Below are 15,984 nucleotides of genomic sequence, written 5' to 3'. Positions count from 1 at the left end.
TGCTGTTTTCAATGTCTTTTTCTAGTCAAAGACTTCTCGTCCTTGCTGTGTGCACCAGTGCTCTCTTAATGTTGATCCTGTTCTGTATCTATTTATTTATTTATTTATTTGTTTGTTTGTTTATTTGTTCAAGTCATGTTGTTCTGTTGCATAAGAAAAACAAACTAACAAAGGCTAAAAAAAATAATAGTCTTGGTTCTCAGTCACCACCCCTAATGTTTCATTTTTATTTCCTTTTAAATTTAAAATAAAACAACTTAAATATTCCAAGTCTAACGGTAGTCAAATACTGTATTCCAGTATTTTACTCAAGGAATACATTTATGTAGGGAGGCCCTTTCCCAGGTTGATTGTACACGACTGTTTATTTGGTTACACAACGATTAATTGATTACTTACTAGTTTGAAAAAAACCACCCACCACCAGCTCACACTATATTTTCAAAAGCCATTGCCTGAGAACCAATTCTTCTATTTATTTTGTTTGTTTGGAAAAACACACCTGAATATACCAGGTATCAGTTACCTCCCCTTGACAGTATAAATTCAGAATAAAGAGAAATGATTCTAAAATTCAGAAACCGTAAAAAAAAAATATCCTACATTATTTTGTGGAATATATACTACTCAAAAGAAGTTAAAGAAACGCCAGATTCTTTCATATCACTATAGTTCATCTGTCTCGACGGATTACCTCTAGTAATATGAAAATCATCGGGTGTTCTTTGACATTTAATGAGTAGGATATAAAACAAAAACATCTTGTGAACAGCCTCAACACTCTGTTCTGTTCGTCTCCTAATAGGGACTGGGTGCTGACAAAGTGGCAGTCCAAGCAAGTTTGTTCCAAGTCATTGAGAACCTGCCGTTTTTTGTTTGGTGTCTCAGAGTGAAACAGAATCAGTAGTTGCTGTTAATAATTCCGTTGTACAGAGCTGTCTCAGTTTCACAAAAGGCACCAACATCTATACACCTCCTCAACATGTCTAAGGTATAAATTTGTAGTGATTCATTTTATTACACTTTCAAAACTTCCAGTTGCGAAGTTTCATCTTCTTACGCAGTTACCATGGTTACTGCATTTATGTCTGGCTTGCCTCCCATGGCTTGTGAATCACTGTATATACTGCTGCAACACTGAATGTCACCAACGACCTGAATAATATTTGTCAAGCATATGTAGTAGAAATGGAGGCATTACTACAGCTTTATGACGAGAAAATGACAGCTTAAGTCCTCTCAGCTGTGATTGCATTTATTTTTTATATACGTCCTTTTAAGTCGAATCTGTACGATCTCAGTTTATGTTCTAGTGTTCTGATAAATCAAATTATTTTCTTATTTTACAGATTCTCTTGGCAAAGATGCAGGAGACAAAATTTTAAAACTACAATTTGATGTTAATTTAAATAATAATTGAAGCAAAACTTAAACGTGGTTATTGTAAAGCAAAAACCGAAACAGGACTGTTCAATGATTTTGATATTTTACATGTGATTGTATTTAACTGTTAGAGAAGTCACAAGCTTGCAGTTATCTGACTTTAATATGGCACCAGTACACCCTCACCTGGTGAGCTACAAGAAATGCACCTGTAATTGTGTTTGTCAAACTGAATCTACTTTTAACTTCACTGTAGATTGAGTGTTCTCGTCAGTGTCGGCAGTGGTATGGAGATTTATGAGTGTGTTTAGATAGTGTTCGAACATGTGACGTTTCTTCAACCTAATTTATTCAAGAAGGCCAAGTGTTGTTTTTGTATTGTCTGTATTTTTAGTTCCCAAGGGTCTCCTGTCTAAATTACTGTCGGAAATACCAGAAAAATCCCTGAACCAGAATCTACTGTGTGTAGCCGCCTGAATTTGACGTTGTGATCATTCTCAAAACATGTTTACAGGAGCAATTATGATAAACAGCCAAAGTGTGGGTGTGTGTGCGTGCGTGCGTGCGTGCGTGCGTGCGTGCGTGTGTGCGTGCACATGCTCCTTTCTTTGAAAGAAAGCTATAATTTTAAATTGCATACTTCTAAATTCTTTTTCAGATTTCTCTCATTGGACTCTCGAAAACAAAATTTCCTTGTTGGTGCAATATTATCTCCGGTATATTGCAACTAGAATATACTAATGGTAACATTGATCAAAGCAAGGTCGGCAGGCGTGTATTGGTATTTGGAGAAGAGATTCTGAAGGCATTTTTCTAGCATTCCTGGTAGTTCTTTAGCTGTTGTGTTCATGTGATATGTTAGTTTGTTTTCTGCATCAAGTTGCTGTCAAATCATTTCAGTTAATTATTTCATACATGTCTGTATATTTATTTGTTTCCAGTCTTAAGGGATTGTTTAGTCAAACATATTCAAGATGTGTCCAAACATACCGATGCTTGTTGGTTTAAAGGGCAAAGAAAGTCAACGTAACAGTTAAAGTTATCGCCCCAAAACGAAACATTCTGCCACTGCGGGGATTCCCCTTCCTGGGGGTTAACACAGGATCCTGGTGCTTGAAGCGCTGCCAGCAATGTCGGTGCTCAGTCTACCTGGTGGTTTATTGGGGTTCTTCCTACTTCCTCCAGCACCTATAGTTATACATTGTAGGTACAGATTTATGCGAGCGTGGTGATTGTTAAGACAAGGGGGGGGGGCATATCACATTTGACAAAACGAATTGATAAATAGCCTGCTAGTCCAATGTGTATGATGCATATCACTCTGCCAGTCAAGGACTTCCCTCATTCGACAGAGACTCTCGTAACATTGACCACAATGTCAAGAAACAGAGGGACAATGCTCCACGGCCTTGTCGTGCCCATCAACACGACTACGCATCAACCAGCAGATAGTGTTTGACACCAACCAGGTCAGGGGTAAAGGAAACCATTGGAGCAAGCTTATTATTTATGGGCATCACAATGATTTGAACTTTCTATGTCTCTTACAGTAACGGACATCATGGATGGTCTGAAACAGTGGATTTTGGTTTCAAACTTTAGTTGTTAATATTTTCCTACCCAGTGAAAGTAACTTGTACAACTTATAGCACAAGTTGTTAGATGTGCCATTTTTCACTACATGTAAATAAAACAGAAAATATTTGGACTTGTCTTTGTGTTCATCTGTTGGGGTGGAGGTAGGGTCCTTGCTTCAGTCTTGGTTCCTTCACGGAAGCAATAATTGTAGAAAAAAACATCTACATGGAACAGCTGTGTACTGATATCTTGACATTGAAAACAAATATGATGGAGGGTGTGTTTTATTAAACTTATCTGACACTGGCAGTACATTGATAAGTACGAGAAAGGCTTGTTGCAGACGCGACATACACATTCTTGCAACACAAGTGACCATGTAGCAGCAAGTTCATATGTGAATGTTCATCTTATTTGTTTGTAAAACTTGCTTAGTATTGCACTTTGGTGATGAAGAAATACAGAACTGACTTGATGGAAGTAGTAGGCGCCTGAGTATGGTTGGAAACAGTGTTATCAACAAGCATCCCTGCTGACTAACTGTTCTAAGTGATAGCATGAATGAAAAGTTCTGTGGCATCTGTCTCAGTCAATCTCCTTCCTGCAATCATGATTCACAAGCAAGACATGTTCATATATCAGTCCAGTTGATCCAGCTGGCCCATGATCCTAGCAATAGAAGTTCAAAGCAGACGTCATCAGTAACAAATGTTGCAGCAGACATATGTAACAGACATCCCAAGCAGCAGACGTCATATGTAACAGACGTCCCAAGCAGCAGACATCATATGCAACGGACATCATATGTAACGGACGTCCCAAGCAGCAGACGTCATATGTAACAGACTTCCCAGGTAGCTTTTCTCAAGTGCATAGCAGTCGCATCTTCGGAGGCAGGCTTGGGTTGACTTTCTGGAAAGAGAGATTGATCATATTTATGGCAATTAATGATTTTCTCTAGTTGAGTAAAACCAAGACAACCTTATTTTACCAAGTGGTTATGAGATGATTAAACTATTCAATGGCAGGAGTATCTGCAACTGACCGTCTGTGAGGCCAGGAATCCAATACTCTGACTGTATCTGCGCATCGCCTCCCGGACATCGCAGGGCAGGATGGCTTGGTTGTGTGACATCTCCATCAAGTTAGCAGGGCCACTCTGAAACACGGTCAAGGGGTCACTGGGGTGTCACTGGGGTATCACTGAACTGTCTCTCATGATCCAAATCCGTGAAGATCTGGGATAGAATAGGTCTTCAGCATCCCCAGCTTGCCGTAAAAGGTGACTATGCTTGTTGTAAGAGGCGACTAACGGGATCAGGTGGTCAGGCTCGCTGACATGGTTAATACAGACTCGATTATTTACAGACCGCCGTCATATAGCTGAAATATTGCTGAGTGCAGCAACAAACAAAAATGACCATCAAATTTTCTACAGACCTGTATGACTGATTGAGTGGGCGGTGTTTTATGATGCAGTAAGCAATACTCAGCAAATACTGTCACTGAACTGATAATTTCTCAAAGCTTCGTTGCAAAGGTTAACATACACCGTTTCCTTCCATGGACATCTTTCATACCTTGGGAAATATTTTGGCACGTCAAGAAAAGGTCAGGGCCATGAAAATATTCACCTAAAAAATGAAGTTAGCTTCTGTAAGATGGGGCCACTTTCAAAAGGTTTCGGTCAAAATTAGTCAGAGGTCAAGGTCAGCATGTAGGATTTTGTAAAACATGATAATACCAATTTCAGTTTCTAAGGCATGGTTAGCTCTGAATGTTGGTTTGTTGTTTAACGCCGCACTCAGCAATATTCCAGCTATATGACAGCATTCTGTAAATAATTGAGTCTGGACCAGACAATCCAGTGATTGATATCATGAGCATCGATCCAGGCATTTGGGATACGATGACATGTATCAACCAAGTCAGTGAGCCTGACCACCCGATCCCGTTAGTCACATTTACGACAAGCATAATCGCCTTTTACAGCAAGCATGAGTTGCTGAAGACATTCTACCCCGGATCTTCACTGGTCAGCTCTGAAGGTACATTTGTATGTACATGTATCTAATCCTTACCAATCTAATCAATACTTACTGCATCTAACATGTTGTGTTGCTCTAATGGCCCTGTGAGGCGTCTGGGTTAGAAAAGCAACCTTTACTTGTTGACCTTTGGGATGTTTTGTTTGTTGTCTAACGCTGCACTCAGCAATATTCCAGCAGTCTTGAAATAATCAAGTCTGGATGAGACAATCCAGTGATTGACATCATGAGCATCGATCTACGCAATTTGGATACGATGACATGCATCAATTAAGTCAGTGAGCCTGACACCCGATCAACTAAGTCACCTCTTACAACCTGATCAATTAAATCACCTCTTACAACAAGCATAGTCACCTTTCATGGCAAGCATGGTTTGATGAAGGATCTTCACAGGTCCTTGGGTAAGGTGAGGTGAAAATGGGGTTTAACGTCGTGTCCAAGATTATTGCACTTATATAGTGACGCGTGTGTGTGTGTGGCTGCTTGTACTAGTCCGGACTGATGCAGATTTATAGTGCTAGCCCACTGAGATACCTTGCCGCAGTTTAACATGAATACCCCACTCCGACAGAGTATACTGACTCCAAACTGACCATTCCTTGTTGTAGCCCTTTAATGCCGAGCGCCAGACAGGGTAACAACAAGTACCGTCTTTTGTATGACGCGGCCGGGGATTGAACCCCGGACCTTCCGCTCTCTGGGCGGACGCTCTACCACTAGACCACAGAGGCGGTTGACGGGTCCTTGGGGATGTGGGAGATGCGGATGTAGCCAACTGTCTCAGTTCACAGGGTACACATCCTAGCACAGCACTCACCTTCTTCCGTTTCTTAGATTTAGATTTGGATGAACTTGAGCTGCTACCTCCTGACCCCTGGGGCAAGGTCAAGGTCGGGGCTGAAGTTGACCCTGGAACTGATGGTGTCGTGGGGGTGGAGGGAGGGCTTGACTGAAAATATAGCCGATATATTAAAGATCAATGTAATTAGTACAGGTGTCAAAGTCCACTGATATATTGTTTCATTATGAAGTTACACACGATATTATACACCTATTTATTCATCGATTCATGATTCAACTCTGTATTGATTTCTTAAAAGTAATATATACAAAATTTGTAATAACCTGATACCACCTTGGGCTTAAAGCCATCCAAGGTCACCCACAGTTAAACTAAGTTTGTGTACCCTGTCCGGTGTATCTGCTCTCAAGCCATCCAAGGTCAGCCACAGTTAAACTAAGTTTGTGTTCCCTGTCCGGTGTATCTGCTCTCAAGCCATCCAAGGTCACCCACAGTTAAACTAAGTTTGTGTACCCTGTCCGGTGTGTCTGCTCTCAAGCCATCCAAGGCCACAGTAAACTAAGTTTGTGTTCCCTGTCCGGTGTCTCTGCTCTCAAGCCATTCAAGGCCACAGTAAACTAAGTTTGTGTACCCTGTCCGGTGTATCTGCTCTCAAGCCATTCAAGGTCACCCACAGTTAAACTAAGTTTGTGTTCCCTGTCCGGTGTATCTGCTCTCAAGCCATTCAAGGCCACCCACAGTTAAACTAAGTTTGTGTACCCTGTCCGGTGTATCTGCTCTCAAGCCATTCAAGGCCACCCACAGTTAAACTAAGTTTGTGTTCCCTGTCCGGTGTATCTGCTCTCAAGCCATTCAAGGTCACCCACAGTTAAACTAAGTTTGTGTTCCCTGTCCGGTGTATCTGCTCTCAAGCCATTCAAGGTCACCCACAGTTAAACTAAGTTTGTGCTCCCTGTCCGGTGTATCTGCTCTCAAGCCATCCAAGGTCACCCACAGTTAAACTAAGTTTGTGTACCCTGTCCGGTGTATCTGCTCTCAAGCCATCCAAGGTCACCCACAGTTAAACTAAGTTTGTGCTCCCTGTCCGGTGTGTCTGCTCTCAAGCCATCCAAGGTCACCCACAGTTAAACTAAGTTTGTGTACCCTGTCCGGTGTATCTGCTCTCAAGCCATCCAAGGTCACCCACAGTTAAACTAAGTTTGTGTACCCTGTCCGGTGTGTCTGCTCTCAAGCCATCCAAGGCCACAGTAAACTAAGTTTGTGTTCCCTGTCCAGTGTCTCTGCTCTCAAGCCATTCAAGGTCACCCACAGTTAAACTAAGTTTGTGTTCCCTGTCCGGTGTATCTGCTCTCAAGCCATTCAAGGCCACCCACAGTTAAACTAAGTTTGTGTACCCTGTCCGGTGTATCTGCTCTCAAGCCATCCAAGGCCACCCACAGTTAAACTAAGTTTGTGTTCCCTGTCCGGTGTATCTGCTCTCAAGCCATCCAAGGCCACAGTAAACTAAGTTTGTGTTCCCTGTCCGGTGTATCTGCTCTCAAGCCATCCAAGGCCACAGTAAACTAAGTTTGTGTTCCCTGTCCGGTGTATCTGCTCTCAAGCCATTCAAGGTCACCCACAGTTAAACTAAGTTTGTGCTCCCTGTCCGGTGTATCTGCTCTCAAGCCATTCAAGGTCACCCACAGTTAAACTAAGTTTGTGTTCCCTGTCCGGTGTATCTGCTCTCAAGCCATTCAAGGCCACCCACAGTTAAACTAAGTTTGTGTACCCTGTCCGGTGTATCTGCTCTCAAGCCATCCAAGGTCACCCACAGTTAAACTAAGTTTGTGCTCCCTGTCCGGTGTGTCTGCTCTCAAGCCATCCAAGGTCACCCACAGTTAAACTAAGTTTGTGTTCCCTGTCCGGTGTATCTGCTCTCAAGCCATTCAAGGTCACCCACAGTTAAACTAAGTTTGTGTTACCTGTCCGGTGTGTCTGCTCTCAAGCCATCCAAGGCCACAGTAAACTAAGTTTGTGTTCCCTGTCCAGTGTCTCTGCTCTCAAGCCATTCAAGGTCACCCACAGTTAAACTAAGTTTGTGCTCCCTGTCCGGTGTATCTGCTCTCAAGCCATTCAAGGTCACCCACAGTTAAACTAAGTTTGTGTTCCCTGTCCGGTGTATCTGCTCTCAAGCCATCCAAGGTCACCCACAGTTAAACTAAGTTTGTGTTCCCTGATCGGTGTATCTGCTCTCAAGCCATCCAAGGTCACCCACAGTTAAACTAAGTTTGTGTACCCTGGTAGGTGACGCCATGAGGGACATCTTGTTGCTGCCGATGATGGAGGACATGGGCACAGCATCATGGTAGTTGAGGCAGAGGTTGGGCTGGTTCTTTGACATCGGGTCTGAGGTTGTTGCCCTCATGTCCTGCTTAACAATCAGAGCCAGGTCAACGATCTGAAACACAGCAACTTCTGTGATTATAGGGCTTGAGTCATATTGGTGGCACCACAGTGTTTGAGAGTTTAATCTGAGCAGGATTTCCTGATAATGTGGTGGCCCAGTGGTCTCAAGAGACAGTTGTGGAAGTGGAGAGTTACTTCCCTTGGTCATGCCAGGATATACGGATTGTGGTTTCGAATCCCAGAATCACCCTAATTATGAAGCTTTGTCAGCAACTTAGTTTCTGTCGTCCTCCCTTGTTGCATGATTACCTGAGCGACTGTCTCATGTGACATGATTACCTGAGCGACTGTCTCATGTGACATGATTACCTGAGCGACTGTCTCGTAGGCGAGGTAGCTGATCACCTCCCAGGCCTGTAGGTTCGGCTTCACGTCGATGGTGACTCCCGCCATGACCCAGTCCTTGAATCTCTGGCTCTTGTACTTCCGACCTGTGTACAGACAAACAACTCCTGCACACTGTTATACATAGTGACAGTCAAACACACTGTTGTACATAGTGAATCCAGTCAAACACGCAGTTATACATTGTAACATTCTAGTCAAACTCACAGTTGTACATATTGACAGTCTAGTCAAACACTCTGTTGTACATAGTGACAGTCCAGTCAAACACACTGTTGTACACTGTGACAGTCCAGTCAAACACACTGTTGTACACTGTGACAGTCCAGTCAAACACACTGTTACACAGTGACTGCCCAATCCATATCATATTTGAAATTTATTCCTTATCAGGTAAAAGCTGAGTTTCTAACAATATTACACACAAGGTGATGATATCCCAGTAGGCAGTGTTATCTGGAGTATAGTTTTACGCTGCTTTTAGCAATAGTACAGCCATATCAAGCAGGGGATACCAAAATGAGCTTCACATATTGTACCCATGTGGGAACAGAACCCAGATAATTAGCCAACACTTTAACCACTAGGCTACCCCACTGCCAGTGTCTACTACGACCATGTGTGAGTACCGATGGAACAGATATAGATGAGCAGTGTTTGATGCTGGGATATGAGGACACCCAATCCACTAAGTCACTGAGCCTGACCACCCAATCCATGTAGATCCTCGATGTTGCAGGGGCCTTTTCTAACCCGGAATACTTACTGAAGCTGCTCTGTCGAGCCTGACAGTACTCTGTGTACTGCTGTGGGGTCATGCTACGAGTCTGCACCTCAGCACGCTGTAATATATGAAAAACAGCTAAAACATCACATAAACATATAACATTTGTTACATTTGACAACTTTCTAAATGGCATTGTGTGTTCAAAGCTTTCAGCCATGGGAGCCGTGCCTATTTACACTTGTCAGAGGGGTACACAAAGTATGTGATCTAGACAACCACTTGTCTGACTTTCATTTTTTGTGGAAGCCTCGGTGGTTGAGAGGGTTAGATTGCTGACTTTGTGTGCTGGCAATTGGGTGCCTTAATGTCAGTGTGGGTTTAAATACCGAAAATGACTCAACCAAAAATTGTTACATCACACAGTCTATCCGAAGCACCGGAACCTATTCTGCCCCGGAATCAACACCAGACTTCAGACAAGCAGGGTTTTACTGGATGCATAATGCTGCATCCTTCACATACAAATTGAGAATGGATGCAAATAATTTACATTGAGAGTTCTGGGGATGCAAAAAAGTTTTACTGTCTTAATCATTAACAGGGTAGTTTGCATTTTACATACTTCGATTCTACATACACTGAGTACACTGTTTATGGTTCCTTTTCTTGACCCACAACATTGAGATCCCCTTCTTTGATATGCATCAGAAGTTGGAGTACTAAGTAAGGATAAGATATATGGAGGAACAACTTCTTTATTACAGTTAGGAGTGACGTTTCTAACACCGTCATCACTTGCTTAATACAGTGTTAGAACCTTCACTGAAACATCTCTCCTAATTGTAATAAAGAACTTGTTCATCCATATATCTTATCTTAACTTACTGAGATCCCTATCTATAAGTAGCTTCAGCCTACTGAACATGTGCAGTGACTTGTCATCAGTAACGGTCTTGGAGTGAGTGAGTGTGTTGGGTTTAATGCTGCTTTTAACAGTATTCCAGTTATATCATGGCGTGTCAGCTCAATGTGGGAGGAAAGCCCCAAGTGATGCAGGTCTTAGATGTTTATCACTTTGGTGAAACCCACGAGCACGGGTATGGTGCTGACAAACCTAGAAACACAAGTATTTGTCACAGAGTGACGAAATATCCCCCGCCTGTACACCATAGTACCAAATATGAAGACAATCCAGCGATTAGTTCTTGAGATATTGTGGCAACACCGTTTTCCAACTCCAAAAGCAGATTTGCCTGCTGTGACCTTGACAATGGGGTCAAGGTCACCAAAACCGACTGGTGTCTGCGGTGTCTGTATATACACCATAGTTCCAAATATGAAGACAATCCAGTGTTTAGTTCTTGAGATATCGCGGCAACACCGTTTTCCAACTCCAAAAGCAGATTTGTCTGCTGTGACCTTGAAAATGGGATTAAGGTCACCAAAACCGACTGGTGTCTGCGGTGTCTGTATATACACCATAGTTCCAAATATGAAGACAATCCAGTGTTTAGTTCTTGAGATATCGCGGCAACACCGTTTTCCAACTCCAAAAGCAGATTTGCCTGCTGTGACCTTTAAAATGGGATCAAGGTCACCAAAACCGACTTGTGTCTGCGGATTCTGTATATACACCATAGTTCCAAATATGAAGACAATCCAGTGTTTAGTTCTTGAGATATCGCGGCAACACCGTTTTCCAACTCTAAAAGCAGATTTGTCTGCTGTGACCTTGAAAATGGGATCAAGGTCACCAAAACCGACTGGTGTCTGCGGAGTCTGTATTTACACCATAGTTCCAAATATGAAGACAATCCAGTGTTTAGTTCTTGAGATATCGCGGCAACACCGTTTTCCAACTCCAAAAGCAGATTTGTCTGCTGTGACCTTGAAAATGGGATTAAGGTCACCAAAACCGACTGGTGTCTGCGGAGTCTGTATATACACCATAGTTCCAAATATGAAGACAATCCAGTGTTTAGTTCTTGAGATATCGCGGCAACACCGTTTTCCAACTCCAAAAGCAGATATGCCTGCTGTGACCTTGAAAATGGGGTCAAGGTCACCAAAACCGACTGGTGTCTGCGGAGTCTGTATATACACCATAGTTCCAAATATGAAGACAATCCAGTGTTTAGTTCTTGAGATATCGCGGCAACAAACAGGTGGGACGTACGGACGGACGGACGGACGGACGGACGGTCGTGAATACTATATCCCCCGCTTCGCGCTTTCGCGCGGCGGGGGATAATAACCGGGTTTCGAACCCACAATCATAGGTTTCTGGCATGCCCAAGGGACGCAACTCTGCACAGAGTATTGCGGCGCCTTAGACGACTGGGCCACCCGTAACCCCAACAAATATTACAACAAAATAGGTTCACGTGTGAACATAATGCACTGAGATTACTGACCATCAGCCTCTCGTGTTTAATCTCGTCCACTCCTTCCTCGTCAAACAGGGCCAGTAACTCTCCTGAAACACACACACACCAAGCTCAGTTGGGGGACCCCAGTAGCCCCCGGTCCCTTCATGTGAGAGGAAGGCCTGACATGCTGGCGACATTGAACACTTTGGTGAAACCCAGGAGCTTCAATCAGAAACACAACGAATGTTACAAAATTAAGCTAAGCTCAGTGTTCTCAAGACATGTTTGTTCATAAAAAATGTGCTCCAAAACGCACCCAGAGCTTCACATAATAACAGGTAATCACGTTCAGTTCCTTATAGATTTTCATATTTTTTTAATAGGTTATCACGTTTAGTTCCTTGTTTCATTCAAAAAAGGTAAGTCATAGAAATTTAAGATTAGTTTTCATTTAAGTTAAACCACTCTCAAATATTCAGTTCCACTGCGCAACAGTGAGTGAGTGCCTACAATTCTAGAGGCATGTCATGTTACAGTAGGTCAGGTCAAACGTTGCTTGAAGCAATGATCGATGAGGCATTAACAGAAATCTTTACACGAAGGACGTGCACGAATATTGTTTTACAAGGCTGCCACAGATATTCCTGCTCTATCACTGGGTAAATAATCACCCGGGAAACAGAGCCTGATTTCATGAGCAACCAACGAAGTTGTCAAGGTGCACACACATCCTTAGTTACAATGGAAGCCGGGGCGGTCGGGTAGCCCAGTGGTTAAAGCGTTCGCTCGTCACTCCGAAGACCCGGGTTCGATTCCCGACATGGGTACAATGTGTGAAGGCCATTTTTGGTGTCCCCAGCCGTGATATTGCTGGAATATTGCTAAAAGCAGCATAAAACCATACTCACTCACTCACTCATTACAGTGGAAGCAAGATATTCTCATTTGTTGGCTCTAACAACCAATCTCAATAAAATCAAATTTGTTACTCCAAAATTATATACTTTTCTGCGTGAAGATCTGAGATCACCTGCACAGGAATACACCAGGTGAACTTTGTAGTCAGCCAATCAGCCTCAAGGCTTCTAAATTATCCCTACGAGTGAGTGAAGTATTCAGACAAGCATATCTGATTTCTGTAGCTCAAAAACAAATATTAATAGGTAGTTCCAAATACGAAAGCTGCAATATTGTTGTGGTCAAGTAATACATTTCATTGTTTCTGAGTTGCAAGGCATCTACATTCAAAAGGGTGTAGAAAGGAGGGGATATTAAAATCAAAACTTCTGAATCAAGGTAGAAAATACATGAAGCTGAATCATTTTAGAAAGCTGACATCTGATTGGCTAAAGATCCCACACATCCTTTGTACAGAACGGAAAGTCAAAGGCTGCTAAGGGTTCACCCAATGCGACCTTTTATGGAAGTGTCCTCAGAACTTCATGGAACGAGGTATTGTGTGGGAGCATAAGATCTGGTTACAATGACAGGCCTCAAAGTTCCTTTTTTTCCTGGTAGCCAGTGGTAAAATCAAGAAGTCAAGCTAATATTGTAGGTAGCCAAAAGCATTTGAAATTATCTTTTATAAAATAACTATAATTATGTACAAGTCATAGCACTAGTCTTGAATTCGTTTATTAGTGGAAACTGTACTTTTGTTTATTGTGACTCAAACAATGATGCAATTTATGTTACTAGATTATTTAGGTATATCCTTTCTTATCCAATGAGCATTGTCAACTGAAATACAATACTTAAATAACAAGGTAGCCATTTAGCTCCCTCTGAAGTTCAAACAGTAGACAAATTGAAATTGAGGTCGAATTGGCGAGCGTTTTAGTTGCAACTTTGAGGCCTGTAATGAGATTGTTCCTACAACCAACACGTAGCAGCGAGTACCAAGTCAGCCCTGGTATTGTTTATTTAGGAAGTGAGGGGACGTATCTGTAGGAGGGAAGATATTCATTGAAGCCGTGTGTGTGTGTGGAGACAAGGGGACCCCACGGGGAGGCCACGACTTCTGTGTTTTGAGCGGGCTATTGATTGACAATAAGGAAACACTGGTTATTGTTACGAGAGTAATCCTTTTCCATTATAACTGCACACATTCTTACTTTTGTATGTAACCCTGATGTGTTCTACGTCATTAAAATAGTATACCAACAGTTATAACCTTCCAACAAAGTATAGCACTGTGTATACTCAAACAATGGTTATATGCATACATGAAAGACAATGAAAGTGTGTGGCACAGGTACGATCTTCATCAGCTAAATGAGTGAGTGATTTGGTTTCAACGCCGCTTTTAGCAATATTCCAGTTATATCACCGCGTGTCAGCTTGATGTGGGAGGAAAGCCCGAAGTGATGCAGGTCTTAGACGTTTACCACTTCGGTGAAACCCACATGCACGGATTAGGTGCTGACAAAACATAGAAACATAATCGGGGCCAACCGGGATTCGAACCCACAATCATAGGTTTCTGGCGTGCCCAATGAACGCAACTCTGCACAGTGAATTGCGACACCTTAGACAACTGGGCCACCCGTGCCCCCACCTCACCAAATGAAGCTTTAGCCTTGCAGGGCGTATTAATAAAATTGCATATCACAAGAAACATCACAGTGCTTATTGTGATGCAAAGGATATCACAGTAGGAAATAGGAAAGACAAAATCTTAAGCTTTCTGACATTCCTGATGGTAATACTTTAAAAGAACTTTCTTTATTGATTTCTGTCATGTCTTAATCCCAAAATGTACTGACACACACACTTAGCATCTTGTAACTTTTACATCACTGCAAACAATGATTGCGAAAGACATACATTTCTATACATATTAGCTTCTGCTGTGAAGTGGACATCATGTCAGCTGCTTCAAACAGAGGTTGTTATTGTGATTTGAAACCTGATTGACCAATCAGAATCCAGTATTTTCCAAAATCATGAAAAGTTCAACTTAATCCAGAAATTTGACAAAGTCACTTTACCTGTGTTGTCAATGGAGGCGAGGAAGTCGTAGCAGATCCTCCTCCGTTTCCTCACAGGCTGACTTTTATCAGCTGTAATCAAGACCAAATATTATCAAAGCCATGTGTAATTAGTTGAATTATTCAAGTTCAGTGTGTGGAGCTACACGTGCAGCATCCATGCCCGACACAGGACATGTGGTCCGACATTGTTAGCTACAACAATTATCACAGAGAACAAGCAATACCTGATTAAATATTCACAATGTTTTGGTATGAGACTGATTAAACTCAGCACATTGAAAACAAGAGTTATCTCCCTTGAACCACTGGGGAACATGACTAAGTGCCAATGTTTGCTTTAGAAATTGCTCATACAAAAAAAGACATAGAAATACCAATAATTGTATGGTTAATCTAGCTAAATGCATTAAACAAAAGAGATTAAGATAATTTGATAAAAAAAAAGCAATGCAGACTTTTCCAATTAACATTCAACATAAAGAAAAGTGAAAAAAAAGGATTTATAAAATTTTGAACATATAACTATGGTTTTAGCATGTGCAATTCTAAAGATAACAAAAATCTTTAAAACAGAAAAGGTTATTCAAATTAATAGAAAAAATCATAAGTTAATATTCTCAAAACGCCATTGACACATACAACAAACATTTATCATCCAAAACTGGCTTCTACAAGAGATATCACTTGAGTGAGATCAAGGGATCTTTCCAGGGAGATATCACTACAAACAAATGGCATCGCAGACCATTGTGACATCATCAGCGACAATGACATCACAATGAAATTACATCACTAATCTCTCTGCCACTGTAGCAGGTTAGCTGTACCCTTTACACCCAGGACACTGCTGAGTACCGATCACAAACTGAAAAAGTTGTCAGAACGATTTTGGATGACAAATAGAATCTTACCCTCGTGTCTTTTGATATTGAATATGTGAGGTGAGGTGAAAGTGGGTTTAACGTCGCGTCCAAGATTATTGCATGTATATAGCGACATGCATGTATGTGCATGTGTTTGTGATTCTGCTTGTACTAGTCCGGACTGATGCCGATTTATAGTGCTAGCCCACTGAGATACCATGCCGCAGTTTAACATGAATACCCCACTCAGACACAGTATACTGACTCCGAGCCGACCAGTCCTTGTTTTAGCCCCTTAATGCCGAGCGCCAGACAGGGTAACAACAAGTACCATCTTTTAACGTCTTTTGGTATGACGCGGCCGGGGATTAACCCCGGACCTTTCGCTCTCCGGGCTTGAATATGTGAACACTCAACCATACATGTTC

General features: G+C 42.1%; 1 protein-coding gene across 5 annotated transcripts in view; it reads right to left on the bottom strand.

The window, feature by feature from the left end:
- Positions 1–3,229: 3,229 nt before the first annotated feature.
- The window catches only part of LOC124111836 (transcription initiation protein SPT3 homolog), a 96,160-nt gene continuing 83,405 nt past the window's right edge, over positions 3,230–15,984 (bottom strand). For 4 of the 5 annotated variants that reach the window (XM_048384201.1, XM_048384200.1, XM_046471691.2 and 1 more), the window contains 8 exons: positions 14,691–14,762; positions 11,746–11,807; positions 9,371–9,446; positions 8,569–8,690; positions 8,090–8,251; positions 5,830–5,961; positions 4,007–4,120; positions 3,230–3,873 (listed from right to left, as the gene is read on the bottom strand). In XM_048384201.1, the coding sequence (XP_048240158.1) occupies positions 3,826–3,873; positions 4,007–4,120; positions 5,830–5,961; positions 8,090–8,251; positions 8,569–8,690; positions 9,371–9,446; positions 11,746–11,807; positions 14,691–14,762 (788 nt within the window). In that variant the 3' untranslated portion in view covers positions 3,230–3,825. The remainder of the gene's footprint in view (positions 3,874–4,006; positions 4,121–5,829; positions 5,962–8,089; positions 8,252–8,568; positions 8,691–9,370; positions 9,447–11,745; positions 11,808–14,690; positions 14,763–15,984) is intronic. The other variant, XM_048384202.1, reaches the window with a different exon arrangement.

This window comes from Haliotis rufescens, unplaced genomic scaffold (assembly GCF_023055435.1).
Source record: "Haliotis rufescens isolate VD_foot unplaced genomic scaffold, xgHalRufe1.0.p SCAF_5, whole genome shotgun sequence".
NCBI lineage: Eukaryota > Metazoa > Mollusca > Gastropoda > Lepetellida > Haliotidae > Haliotis > Haliotis rufescens.
The sequence above is the reverse complement of the archived record's forward strand: the minus strand, read 5'-3'. Positions and strand labels throughout refer to the sequence as shown.